The sequence below is a fragment of the Echiichthys vipera genome (assembly GCF_963691815.1).
Source record: "Echiichthys vipera genome assembly, chromosome: 9".
Taxonomy (NCBI): Eukaryota; Metazoa; Chordata; class Actinopteri; order Perciformes; family Trachinidae; genus Echiichthys; species Echiichthys vipera.
Genome location: NC_139834.1, coordinates 18,228,740 through 18,243,921, shown reverse-complemented (window position 1 = coordinate 18,243,921; position 15,182 = coordinate 18,228,740). Strand labels below are relative to the sequence as shown.

The 15,182-nt window shown below is 41.1% G+C and overlaps 1 protein-coding gene across 1 annotated transcript; it reads right to left on the bottom strand.

Moving 5' to 3' along the window:
* Positions 1-1,328: 1,328 nt before the first annotated feature.
* On the bottom strand, positions 1,329-9,519 carry rnd1b (Rho family GTPase 1b; the record flags this gene model as incomplete). The annotated part of the gene is given in 7 exon segments (XM_083919448.1): positions 1,329-1,574; positions 1,654-1,788; positions 2,073-2,182; positions 8,546-8,633; positions 9,169-9,324; positions 9,326-9,441; positions 9,444-9,519. Coding segments are annotated over 7 exon segments (927 nt in total).
* Positions 9,520-15,182: the final 5,663 nt, after the last annotated feature.

Here is a 15,182-nt window from a genome sequence, read left to right as displayed (position 1 = left end):
AGAATAGTCAAGTTCGGAGTGCTACATTGGATTGTTGCAAAGAGAGAAATCCACAGGCATATTACAGTAGTCAAAAAAATCTCAATGACTTCTGGGAAAGGCATTTTTCAAAACTGCATACCATTTGAGAATTGTTGAAAAACTGTCAACAACGCAATGCTACAAATCTTTTCTGAATAATCCTTGAAACTGCAAACCATATTTTCCCATTAGCAGTCAGCCTGACTTAGGTAGGCATAACTGTATTCTATGCTTTTAAATATGCCTCATAACACTTTGACCGGCATCATAAACAGCCACAGATTCATAAATAACACTCGACAGCTCGACATTGAACTGATTTTTGTTTTGCTTTTTATATAAAAGCACATTCTCTCATCCATTAAAATGTGTCCGTCCCATCACCAAAACAGTATTTAAAATAGACTCCAGCTGTGACAGCAGTGACACTGGAAGCCTAACTAAACTTCTCTTTATTTTTTTTGCATGTCTTTATTTTCTGCAGTTGTTTTGTACACACACAGCCTTTTTCAGACATCTCCACTTAAACCCTGTGAAGCAGCGCTGTCCAGAGCTACATAACCATGCATCAACAATCCATGCAGGTTGAAAAAGTCCAGACTGCTGTCTGTACAGAAGCCTGCACTCGCTGCTCTTATCTCTGCTCTCATCACCACTGAGACAATGAGAGGACTCTCTATGTAGTAGCTCTCACTGTGGTTTGTCCCTGTACTCCCTCTACATCTTTGCCCTTTCACAGGCCTAACTGGGGACACCAGCGACAAGCTATTTCACAACTCACACACCTTACTAAGAGGGATGTACAGGATGTTGCTAATTCCTGATGGTTTCATGCTAGATTTATTTTTGTACTTAGAAAAATATCCATTGAATTGTCTGAGAGGCATTTACATCACAAGATTAAACGTCACACGTTGCACATTTCCAATTTTGGACAAAATCGACATGTGCCTAGAGATATTAAAATCAGACAGATGTAACACCGTTGTAGTTGCATACTGTTTACAGGTGAGAAAAATGATAGCCTGATGATCGAACCTTGACTGATATTTGTTTATGTTATGATATGTTTGTTCCGAAAGCAAGATAAACAGTAGTGGGAAAAGACGGATGTGCGCTAAAATGTTCAGGAGCAAGTGGACAGCGAAGTGTCCACTTGTTCTGAGGGGTGTTTGGTTTCCGGGGGGGTGAGGGAAGGATTCAGCAGGAAACCCCTGATAAAACCATCGTGCCCACCCCCCCTTCCCCGAGACCAAAGAGGCAGGGGCTGGGAGTTGCATTTGAGGACTGTAACCCAAGAGGGTTACTCACATGACTGAGCAGCTCTTGGCCTTCTCCTTCTTGAAGGTAGAGGTGAGCAAGTCCGACTTGCTGGGCAGGTGGAGAAGTCTTTTGGAGAGGCGACGGGTGGGGCTGGGCTTCGGGAGAGGCTGCAGCTTGTTGATGCAGGCCATCGCTGCGGTGCGGAACACGCTGTGGATGCTTTTCTCCGAGGTGAACGCTGAGCACTCCAGGTAAGCCTCTGCACCAAGTTGCTTGGCCATAGCAGAACCCTGCAATACATGTGATGAGCGATGAAGAGTGTCGTTCATAACGTCCTTGAACAGGTTGTCATTATTTCGTTTGTCTCACCTGCTCATAGGTGATGGGAGTCTGTTTCTGATTGGACAGCTCCATCAGTGTGCAGACATCTGTGCGCAGGTCGGTCTTACAGCCAATGAGCAAGATTCGTGTACTTGGACAGAAGTCCAAGATCTCAGTTTTCCACTGTGGACACAAAAGGATTCATTTGTAAATATACAGGGGTTTATTACGCATAGTCTGACGATATACTATTATGAAACAAACTATAATATATAACAAGCTATATATATGTTTTAAAGATTATTCTGTGGCAGTTTTAACTTAACGGAAACATGGGGAGAGATACAGGTCGGAGTCAAACCCGCTGCCAGGATCTTCAACCTCAGACTCACTTGCTAATATTAGGTATGTGATTATGGGGAAGAAAAGGGAAATATGATTCTAAAGTGAATTACTGAAGCCAATACCTTCTTCAGACTGCTGTCCACAGTGTCTGGACGGCTGATGTCAAAACAAAGCAAAACTGCATCTGAGTCACTGTAGCACAGGGGCCTCACATTGTCGTAGTACGGGGAACCTTATAGGGGAGAAAAGAGAGAGCTATTAATGTGGATAAAAGACCAGACAAACTTTGAAAAAACACACAGCCATCAATTACTTCAGTGCAGTCCCTATTGATCACAGGGACACAAAGCAGTATTTGCAGTGCTGAATACTGCTAATTTGTGACGTTTCAGGGGAATCTTGCACAGCCACCATTTTGATATATTAGAAAGGTCCTCAATGGTTTCTTCATCTCCATGGTGAAATGGTAACACACTTGTAGTTTCCATACTTTGTAGCTTTCAAAGTTCCTCTAAAGGTTTTTTGTTCCTGAATGATAAATGGAAAAGAGCCTTTTGATATTTTCTAAAAATGTTAGGTCAGAGCTGCGGGGGACTGCACATATTTTTCTGGTGCCATATTAAAAGGCATATTTTCATATCAATGCTCAAGGGTCTAGGCTAAATTTGATTTGTAAAATGTTTAAGTGTAATTAATTTGAGCCAATAAGTATTTCATTTTAAGTGGAGTTGTTTCAGGAGTCGATTGCTGTGACAACAGGCAGTCGGTCGGAGCAGAAAGGTTGATAGAGCAGCAGAGGCAGAACGAGAGAATACAGCTGCAGGGATTATGTGCAATTGGCGCCCCTTCTCCTGCTGAGCCTCACTTTGCTTTCCCTGAAACTGCTCCTTTCCCTGCTCCTATATCCTTTGCTGGCATTTCAGAGGGAGAGAAGATGACAATCGAGCACTAAATCCTCATTGATCTTCTCTTGCAGTAGATTACGCAAGTGAAATGGTGGGGCTCGGGGCAGGCAGACGCTCCCACTCATGCTCAGAATCCTTAAGTAAACCACCCACCCCCCCAAAAAAATCCTCTGCTAGCCACGCAATACCTCCAGTCCCTCTGTTACCACAGCAACAGTGTTGGAATCCACCATCTACATCAGGCACTCCTCCCACCTCTCCATAAAGGCTCGCTTTAACTGCCAATCAATCATTTTACACCGCAAACTGCCCACCCACCTACTGTTGGGGGCATTCCTCTGCTCTGCAATCGAGTTGGGGACCACAGACATCCGTCACAGACAAAGAAACGCACATGGCTGCACAACACCTACTGACAGAAACTCACTATTTAAATTTGGCAGCAGCCAGAGGTCTGTGATCAGATGAAACAGAAGAGGAGCTGCTAAATGGGATTAACATGTTTACTTTAGGCTCCTCATGAATCCCAAAAGGGATTCAGTGTTCCTCTTATAGCTACAGATAACAAAAGCAGTGTGTGTAATCGCACATTAGATATTACACAACCATCTTAATTGATTTACAGCGTAGAAAACAATGCGTCAGAAGAAGAACATATAATAAAGCACACACAACATGGATGTGTGCATACAGATCAGTTTCATGAATTCTTAATGATTATCCACATTATCAAAGGGTAAAACTGAATTTGCCAGCTGCCGGGTGCTGTGAGTGGAATAATGACAAGCTGCGATGAAATTCCACAGGGCTAAATGTCCTGAAGAAAGTAAACATCACAGCAGAGGAACAAAGGGACATGCTTGTATTAAAACTCTGCTTTTATGCCTTTGGGTAGAAAAATGACTTTAATCTACTCTTATGTAGCAAATTAACTGAAACATTCTGATTAAAGTTAATTATTTACTATGGATGTATTTTGACAAAGCCACCTTAAGAATGCAAATTTAGAATTATGCTCTAACACCTTGAGCTTGATTAGAAAGGCCTCGCTCATATGTGAGACAACTTTGCGTTTGTTGACTTTAAAAACTGACACATTCAAATCAGAACAATTAGCATCACTAAAATTATGAGTCTGTGTGTGTGTGGGTGTGTGTGTGTCGACAGAGGTGTCTCATAGGAGAGTCAGAGGCAGGGTGAGCTATAAATCTTCTCAATCTCCCTCAAGGAGTTATCACAAAGCCGGAAACCTGGGTGTGATTCTGCATTAAATGACCACTGATCTAAATGCAGCGATCAATGGAAAGCTGCACAGGGGGTCCAGGAGCCTTTGCAATTAAAGCTGACAAATTAGTTATCCTGACAAGAGGGAGGGGATATCGAGGGGATGTCTAGGATGTGTTTTTTTATATTTTGGACTAAGGAATGCGCAATTCAGTAGACGTATTTGTCTTAACGTCAGCGGCATTAAATAAAAAAATATATGAATGTGTAAATATTAGTATTTCAAGCTCCACAGCATGCTGTTTGGGTACAGTAGCAGTATTGGCAGCACTCTCCTGACACTTCTGGGCCCAGTTTCTAATCCTTGAAGAAATAGCTGTTTCTATTATGGCAAGAAAAGCCGGGAGGAAGAGAGGAGGGAAGGCAGGAGTGTATAGCCTACTGAGGGAGATCACAAAGAACCCTCCTATGCCATTAATCCTTCACCCCCTGCAGTCTGATATCACAGACTACCAGTATCTGTCGCTTTCCCTCTCTTCTCTCCTTCTCTCCACTGCAACAGCCCAAGGAATGGCCTGGATAGATCAATACACATGCAGAACATAAGCATGCTCCAAATGTTCCCTTTCTTCCTTTTTTCTCAACAGCATGCGTCGACAACAGATGGAGAGTTTCTGAGGCATGAAACAAGGAGAGTGAGGCTGACGAACTGGGAAATCGGAGGAAAAGAAAATAGCATAACCAAATTCCTGCGGCTGATCTCAACTCCATCCGTCTTGATGGTGCGGTGCCCAGAGCTAAGTGTCGATGTAGAAATTGGGCCAGAGCAGAAGTAGGCTTCGCAGGCCGAGACGGCGGGCCTTGTGTTGGAACGTACAGGTGGGGGAGGGGAGGATCTGCTCTTTCTGTGCTTGCATGAGTGTGACTGTTAGTATATTTTTGTGCATGTGTGCTATCAACTGATCAACATAGCCAGTCTTTATCATTAGCACACTCCTCTCCTACAGTGAGGATGCAGGGGTCAGACAGATTAATGATCCAGTGATGGGATGACTCACAGATTTGTGGATGAGACTATCCCTGAACCCTTCACCCACACTCAGCCGACTAGGAGCTGCTGCTGCTGCTGCTGCAGCAGCTGATAACTACAGACCTAACAACCAGGCCAAAAAACACACTACATTACATTAGTCGTGTTTCCACTATTGCGTCAGACAGTTGTTCCCCTGTTTCACATGCCAGAGCCAGTCAGAGTAACTGCTGAAGACCCCTGCAGGGTGAAAGAGAAGATGGCTCTTTGTTCTTGAGCATCACCACGTCTGAGCTGTTAACAAGCTTTACTTTTTTAACTTGACACTGTCAAATCTAATCACCCTCTGGATTTTGAAGTTGACTCAACAACAGATGGTTTAAAAATTCTAAAGCTTTGATGCGCATTGAAATACAAGTGTATTCTGCTGGTAATCTTTCACAAAGTTAAAGTTACAGCCTCAGCCCACATCCAAACTACTGAAAACACATATCCCATGACCACTTACATACGCTACATGTGCATGTCCGGTGTAAACAGGAAGCAGGTATAAGTTGAAAATACACAAAACCGGAGATTTCAAACCAAATAAAACAGGCTCACCAGCATTTCCAAATGTCTACGGTTTAGGGCCTCGGAAATGGCAGAGTAGTGTGGACACCATGCAGTCATAAACGTAGTAAAATATATGCATTTTTAAACAAAAATGAACAGAGCAGCTCATTGCCTGGAAGAAAACAAACATCTGAAGGTGAAGAAGAAGAGTGATTTATACCATGACGCCAATGAAAATGGAAAGACGACGACGACACCACAACACCAACATCAAAATCATCTTGTCAAGTCCAAGGAATGGCAAGACACTTGGTTGTTGATGACCTAATTATGAGACCTACATGTGAATGCAGTGTAATTTGCATCATGTCCTGCCTCCTGCATGCTGTCCCAAGGTGCCACCCGTATTTCCAGGTCTGACACAGACAATCTCCTGTTTTGTGTTACATACAGTATATGCCTTTTCCTTTATAGTAATTAAAACATTTAAACTAGGGCTAAAACGATAAGTCAGTTAAGTTATATGATGCATTGGTTAATCATTTAAGTCATTTATAATGCAAAAATACCAATAAAATAGTTGCAGCCCTAAAACAGACTAAACCCTAAAAATGGCAATAATAGGCCATTAAAATCAGTCATTTCTAATGTCTAACATCTTATTGTTAATAGACAATAATCTTAGTAATGGTTATATCTATTAACATGATTATTGTCTATTAACAACGCCTCTCTTTTACAATGATACAGATTGTTTCATCAGCTTAAATGGATACTGGGTTCATTACAAGTCAATCTCTTTCATAAATCAAGCAATAATTATATATAAAGGATCTTCTAAAACTCAAAACTCAAAGGCTTTATCAGCAAGACCATTCAACCTGAAATAAATTACCCACTAACACCATAACGAGAGTCATTATTCACTATTCATGAGTTACAGCCACTGGACAGGGTTCGCCTTTCCCTCTCTCCCCTCTGCATGTCCGATCGGACCAGGCTGATTAAAACCCCCTGATTGATTTTGTCTTGGTCGGTAAATCCATGGCATTGGCTGGGAGAAGGAGCTGGCTGCCATGTGGAGCCAGTGATGAGGTCAGTCCAATCAATGAAGGGGAGTCGGGATAATGAGGAGACCCTCTCTCGGTGTGGTGGGGCCGTAGCAGCACAACTCCATGCAATTAGAGCAAATTACAGAGGGAAGAAGAAAGTGTACAGTGTGACCAACAAATAGCCCCTTCTGCCTGTCGTCCATCACCCAGAGCATGACATGAGATACATGCGAGTCATCTATAACACATGATGAGGAGGAGGGGATTATATAAGATCTCCTCTCAGTGGAACAAGAGAATAAAGATTTCAAGCTTTGAATCAAACCTAAAGCCTGTTGCAAATAAGCATATCACATCACCATTAATAACTTTCTGTTATGCCTTTTGTGGCCTATTTAATTTGTTAATTTTCTGTCTGTAAGGCACGTGCAAGCCTACTATTTACTGGATGTGATCATTGTTCCTAGATGCAAATTAGCCAGAAACTGATGCACTTTTAGATTGTGAGTGGATAATGAGGAAGAGGCAAAAAAAGAAGTCAACAGAAGGAAGAAAAGAGTTGAAACAATGGAAGATGGGCAGGAAAAAAAAGTGTAACTCCAAACAGAAAAGCTGCATATACAGCTTATATATATATAAGTGAAAAGATGAGGAAGAAAGGAAAGAAATAAAGTAAGTAAGAAAGAAAGAAAGAAAGAAAGAAAGAAAGAAAGACAGTGAACGCATGTCAAACTCATTGGGTCAGTCAAAAGGGGTGGCCTGGTGGAACCTATTCAGAGTCTTAATCCCCTGCATCATGCTGTTCTAGTGGGTGACCCGGAGCAGCATATGGAAGCGAATGCAGGTCACTAGAGTTTCTGAGCTGCCTCCTGTCTGTCTGCTCCAGAAAAACCTTACTGCTCAACAGGATCTCTCTGTGTGCCCATCATCCCTCGGCACCAGGCCCACTCCTGCTTCCCAGACCAAAGGTCCACAGTCTGGGATTAAAAAGCAGGATTTGGTCTGGGACGGGAATTACACTCACTTTTTTTCCTGTTGCCTGTTTGGTAAAGTGGGGAGGGGGGGCTGGTGAATACTGCATCATCTCACACAAGTGGGTCTGTTACATAAAGGATTTGTTGTACACAGACAGACGTATGCACAAACACACACACATTCACGCACACACGGGCCAACTCGCTCAGCCACAGTGACCTAGTGAAGCTGGGAATATGGAGTGAGTGTGGATGGAGAGGGATGTTGGTTGGAGAGTGTGTGCAGTGAGCATGAAGGGAATCAAACAGGTGCTACAGACGCGTGTTCACAGTATCCAGGTCAACACACTAAACAGCAGATCCCCGGGAGATCCACACTGACACATTGACCCTCTTTTTCACGCTTAGTGTAAATGAACATATGATGCACAAAGTCAGCAAAAACAACAAGTGAAGCGGAATAATCCCTGTCTCTCTCTCTCTCTGCCAACTTTCCAGTGAAATATAATCCAGCTGCAATTTAGACATTTGAAAGATGACTGAGAACCTGCAGCTCAACAAGTGCACTTTCTTCCATCAAGGATGGATGAAACAAAGAGCATGAGGCCTTCTCATCAGCCTCTGTGTAAGACATGGATAAGATGGACAAGCTTATAAAAAAAATGACATGTCTTGCTCTCAAAAGAAGAATATCTAGGAAAAAAATTCTAAGACGCAGCACCTTCCAGCTGAGAGATGCTCATTACATTCACATTCACAGCACATTGGCTATTCTCCTTCTTTGCTGCAGGCAGAATGGCAGGGCATGATAGGCCAGACAGACAGACAGACAGACAGACAGAGAAAATGTGTTACCTGAAGTGTCCCACAGACTGAGCTCCACTCGCTGCTCCTCCAGCTCCAGACAGGCTGTGTAGTTTTCAAATACGGTGGGCACGTAGGTCTGGGGAGCAATTAGCAACATGGTGCCATTAGTGGGGAGGTGTCAGTCAGTCAGCTACTGGTAATGGAATTTATCTGGCTGATAAGTGAACCACGAAAACAGGCACTGATGTGTTAATCAAATAATAATCCTCAAAATATGATTATTTCTCTCAATTTGAATGAATTTCGGATCAATCCATCATATGAATCACTGCAGCTAAATGAAATATTCAACAAAATATATATATTAAAAAGTACAAATGCGCAGGGGATACATTTCCATTCACCATGGGATAAAAAAAACAACAACAAATGCACATAAAGGTGTTACGTAATTGCGTACAAAAAAAAACCCAGAAAGGAAACATTTAAGAACATGCGCATGAAAACAGACTGCAACGTGCGCACCGCTTCCCCCCTGCTACATTCAAGCGTTATAAAACAACCTAACACTCCGATTATAGAGATACAAAAAAAAAAAAAATCAGAAGTGCTTTGTATGCATTCGTGTTTAGTTCATTTTTCACTCAAACGATTCCAAATAGAGCACATACCTCTGGATAACAATCCTTCGCCAGGACTTGCAACATCGCCGTTTTTCCGCATTGAACGTCTCCCACCAGAACCAGTTTACATCTCACCACCAGCGGCTGTGTATTTCTCCTTTCCTTCATGGTGTCTAGTGATGGTCCAGTGATTGTTGCAGAAAAATGTCAAGAAAGAAAGACAAAAAAAAATCACAAGCAGCAGAACAAGGCAGAAATCGTCACAGTGTGATCGCGCGGTCCCGGTGTCGGGATCTCGGAGGACGCTGGCAGTTGATCTGATTGAATTTGCCACTGCAGCTCTTTATACAGGCGAGCATCAGCCAATAGGAGCTCACCATTCCACAGGCTGTCTAACATGCCCGTGCTGCACTCAGAGATGCTCTCAGACAGCAAAGGCATTAGGTTACTTAGCCATGGCGTTATAAACAGGGACTTTTATTTATTTTTTATTTTTTATAATACTGTTCAAGATTACACTGGCAGATGAGTTTGATTTGATTTGATTTTGGTTTGGATCTCTTTTAGCTCATTAATCTTCCTTTAATTCATAAATTCAACACATTATTTTTTTGACACACGGCTCATATAGCCTATACACACATGCACAACCTACACTGACACATATACACATACAATATAATCTACATGTGCTGAAATACAACACCAGTACTTTACAAACCTACTGACAATCCTCAATGGATTACCGGACACAGACCCAGGGGCTCTGACTCACAAAATGCTGCTTAAAAATGATCCCAAAGAGATGCTGAATTACCACAAGTATACATAAAATTACAAAAAATAACTACAAAGAGTGTGACTGTAGGAATGCAAAACAACCCGTAAGAGATGCTAAATGACTGAAAATAGACACAGCAAGAGCATCACAGCGACAGAAAAATTACAACAAATACACGCAAAATGATTAAAAATAGATGTAAAATCCCCACAGACAGAAACGAAATGATGACATATAAATATAAAATGTTTAAAAATGGGACGCAAAACCACCACAAAAAGATGCAAAATGACTACAAATAGATGCAAAACAATCACAGAGATGCAAAACAATGACAAAAACGTACAAAACAGCAAATGTCAGTCCAAAAATGGACATACAATGACCACAAAGAGAAACATAATGACTACAAAATGACTAAAAGGAAACTCTTAAGATTTTCTCATTGACTTGTGAGGGGCTATTACAGGTCTCTGCCCAGGGGCCTACTGGCTCAGAATACATCCATGCTGACAATGCAATGCAGTAGTGTGACTGCAGTGAAAACCACATTTGAATCTAAAGTCTTGCAATAAACAATCTAAATACTACATTTATTGAATGGGTTATTTAAGGAATTCCACAGTTTAACAGTGCTAAAAATTTAAGTTTTAAATTGGTATATATTATTATTATTATTATTGATGTTTATCACATACCAATAACAGTTTGTCCTTCATACTAACTGTCTTATTAAACGTTTAAATATTTGACCCTAATGCACTAATTTATGTGCAAATTATACCCATTAATCTCAACAAGTAACTTTAGTTTTTGGGGCTTGTAGCCAGCAGTCAGTCACTGCAGACCTCTGTTTTATCACCTGTGGGTCCGCTCAGCAAATTGATTGATTAGATTGACTTGACAATAGCACCAGCTGAGGACAATAGGACAAATCCACAGTGGGCTAATTAGTTTAGTTTGATCTGTACTACAAATTCAAGTTAATTTTATCCAAACAACTCATTTTAAAAAAAGAAAAGGAATTCTCCTTCTTTTATAACTGGTCGGAAATCCTCTGACTCAGATTTAGCAGCGTTAGTTGAAGGTAATATAACTGGCTCTGGAATGAGGCAAATTCACACTGAATCTTTGATTTCTCATAAATGGTCGAACGCCTCATAAATGCAACATATCTTACAGTTCTGCAGATAGATACCATTTAAAGAATGTTTCCGTGGATGTTTGCAGTGTGACCTGTGCTCAGTATAATACCACCATGTTGACATGCGGTGGGATGGTGTGAGGCCCCCTGATAGGTGACCAGCTATTGGCTGCCCACAGGGTCAAGTCAGAGGTCTTCCCTCTCACTTGTGTTGCTCAAACCCCTGGAGACACACACAGGCACTGACTTTCACACCCTGAAGGTTATTACTGTATGGAAACGGCATCTCATTGTTAGGAAAAGGAGAATTAAAAGATAAAAGTCAATTAGCCGCCTTCCCATGTGTCTGGCAGCCTACTAGGTAATTTACTTACTGTTGCCAATCAGAGCGCTTGCAGTTTTTTGCCCCAGCGGGTCAAAGCAATTTGCCTTTGTTCACAAACAGCCCATATCATTCAACCCCCATGCAGGGACCTGTCTGTGTTTTATAGCCCAATATGTCTTGTTGTCGTCATACACAGCTTTGATTTGTGGGGGTTGTGTCTGCATACCGATGAGAACATTTTTTCTATTACTGTTAGCCTTTCATTCCATCATCATCATCAACAACGACAACAACAACAACAACATTTGACAGGGTGTATTTGTCTCTTTATTATTTCTCTGTGATAAAAGCATGATGTAATTAAACACATTTTCCAAGTGAATGTTGCAAAAATAATAATAATTCTCATAACCATTGGTTCAAAAGAGATTAACTATTTATATGTATGTGTATATATATAATGGAATAACATACATGTGAATATTTAGTTGTTTTTTGATTTCATAAAAACTGCAAATTTATTATCTTAAAATCACTACTTTCATCAGTAAATGATAATTACTTTACTAACTTCCCTTAGGAAGGTGCACTGAAAAGGCATACTAGACACTGTAACACTGGTTTAGCAGACAATTATGGAGACCTAAAAAACTGTGACAGAAATAATATTCTATAATGTCCTTACAGTGAAAGCTTCATATAGTAATAACATATTGTGGAGGGCTGAAATATGCTGACATTTCAAATTGTGCAGCTTTTCTTAATGCATTAAACTTCATATGTACAGGGTTCAGATTTGTGGGCTGTTGGTGAATAAAACTTCAATACAGGAAAATAGAAAGGGTTAAGAAGAAAAGTTGCAGTCGATGAACTCTCTCTAACCCATCTGAAATAACCGCAATGCATACATGGATGCCTGTATAACCACCGCAGAGCTCCTCTGATGGGACCGAGTAGACAGGTGGCTGTGAATAATCATCAGGCATAAGGTGACACTCCAATATGGCGGAAACAAGAGGATGGGAGGGAGGATATGTGTTGGGGGCGGGGGGTTGACGCCTTAAACATCACACCTGGATATAGCTGGTTACAGTGTTGGTAATTATCATTAACACAATGAGAAAGTGAAAAGCTGAGTCACTATCTTTCTCTGAGGGTTAGAAGCATGAACTGGGAAATGTCCTCAATTTCCTGCCAAAAACTCATCAGCAGATGGTGTTGTAACCCAGGATTTCTAGCACAAATTTCATGCGATTCTAGACGTCTACATGGAGCAACAGCTCATGTAAGAACAAAACAAGTGATTTTAGGCTGCCAATGGATTGAAATGTGGTATTATGAGTACAGGACAGATGGTGAATGATGATCATGTCCAGAAAGAGGTGGTAATAACATGGATCTCTGTAGGAAATAGAGCACAAGCTGAATCTGAATGAGAAGCACATTGGCATGAATAACTTGAACAGATTGATGTACAGTGACTCATCAAAAAAAACCAAAAAAAACATGTATGGACTGGTTAAAGAGACCCAGTTCCTGAACCCGTTTGGCTATCTCTGACCTCTCTCCTTAACGAATAAACTTCATACAGTTGTGGACATTTCAAACATCACACCCATGTTAATGTTAAACATCTGAGCCCAAACATACGGGCATTGAAAGGCTCAACAGCCAGGCTTTTTTTGAATACCGTTCAGAGAGCCTATCACTGATGCATCACTGCAGCTACTCAGGAATATCTATGAAGCTGATTTGTGTGTGTTTGAAGTCCTTGAGCTTTAGGATTGAAGTCTTATACTGATGAGGGGTTTATTTATTCTTCTTCAATCCATGAACACTACTAACTTGTGCTTTCCACATGATTTTGGAACCTGACTTCAGGACCCGCTCCCATTCAGCCACAAGAGCATTAGTGAGTCATTGTTCCAGTTCATCCCAAATGAGTCAGATGGGGTTTAAGGGTGAGGGCTCTGAGCAGACCAGTCAGGTTCTTCTACATTAAACTTGGAAAACGATCTTTTTTTATATGTAGAATTGGCTTTGTTTCATTTTGAAACAGGAAAGGGAGCTCTCTAAAGTGTTGCCACAACACTGGATGTCTTAAATATCATTGCATGCTGTGGCGTTTGAGTGTTGAGATTTATCTTAATTGGAGCTAAGGGTCTAAACCAAACTGTGAAATACAGCACCAGACCAATAGTACACACCTTTGGCCAGATAACGTATTGTTATCCTGGGAACATCAAATGAAAGGAAACTGAAATATTTAGAGGAATACTATGATGAAGATGGCATGCTTGTATATGAAGATAAAACAAGGTTTATCATAGCTATTGTTTGGCTATTTTCGGGATCTGATGAAGACAGGCAGCCTAACAAACTTGGTAATAGTGAGGCATTGTGACAGTTCTACATATCTCTGAGCCATCTTTAGTACTGATGGCAATGCTCAAACTTCACTTACTCTACACATAAAAGAGAAGATAAAGACCTCTAACAAATGTAGAAATGTATAACATTCTTATCTACCAACTCTAATGCCCCCTTGTGTGGGAAACAAAGGTTTTAATAGCTGCTTTTTTGTCAGCTGCTTTGTATGGATTTAGGGCTTGTAAGTGCCCTTAAACTCTGTTGAAACTCTTTACATGACTGGAGCTAACTCCGTACTTTGGGTGAGGTCTACTCCACCTAACATAACTTAATCTACCTATTGGAGGCAGGACTCCCTTTAGTCCAAGCTTTACTGAGAGAAAAGCAAGCCGGGCTTTTGACCAAGATGAAGCAGTGTCATGCCAATGCTTGATGACCCTGTGTTATGTTCATGAATTAACACATCGCAAATTCACATTTATCTGAGATAATGGAGAAACGAGATAAAGGAGAAACGAGATAATGGAGAAAGGACATCATGTCGCCGATGACAATAGGGAGATGATTGAGAAAGGGAGGGAATGAGATACAAAACCTACCGAACCATTGAACCCTCTGGTGTATCTGTCCGTCCACTTTACACCATCATATATCGAAGACCATTTGAGGATAACATTTACAGGCTTCTGGTTGTCCACTCATACATGGTAATGGGCATGTGGAGCCGTATACCACCTGAACAATGTGTGTGTTGCTGTAAGATGGACATCCAAAACACACATTCCTGTTTCATCACACACAGGATATCTGTGTATATTATGGACATGACTCCACTGAATGAAGCCCACTCTTTGCGGACACTGATAAAACAATTCTAGTTATGTCACACACCAGTACTGCTTACTTTTTATTAGTACTATAATTTAGGTGAAGTGACTCTTTTAATCACAGTTTAAAACTGGTTTGCATTGGACTGATTACTCCACAGCATCACACGACCTGAAAGTACGGATATGCAACTTCTGCCCTCTGTTGGTCACGTTGTGAGTCGCAGAAGACAAATAAAAACACCACACACAAAAATGTTACTTAAATGTTGTTGTGTTTTATTCACCCCCTCTTTCAAATGTGCTATAGACAAAATCAACCATGTACACATCGTCATCAGACACTGTTGGATATCATTTTTCTCGCTGACTTGTCAGAAACCATGTGAAACGTTGACATCATCATCCGACCAGCCTACTTGTTCAGGATTGGAGGTGGGTACAGCATAACATTTAGTGCATTTATTGCATTGTAAAGCAGACATATAAATAATAGTAGTGCAATTATACCCCATCAAAACTGAGGAGATACCTTGATAGTCTCAGCTAGTGTCTTGTCAATGCTAGACTTTGTATTGCATACAGAATTTAGGCAAGTGAAACACAATAAGAAAT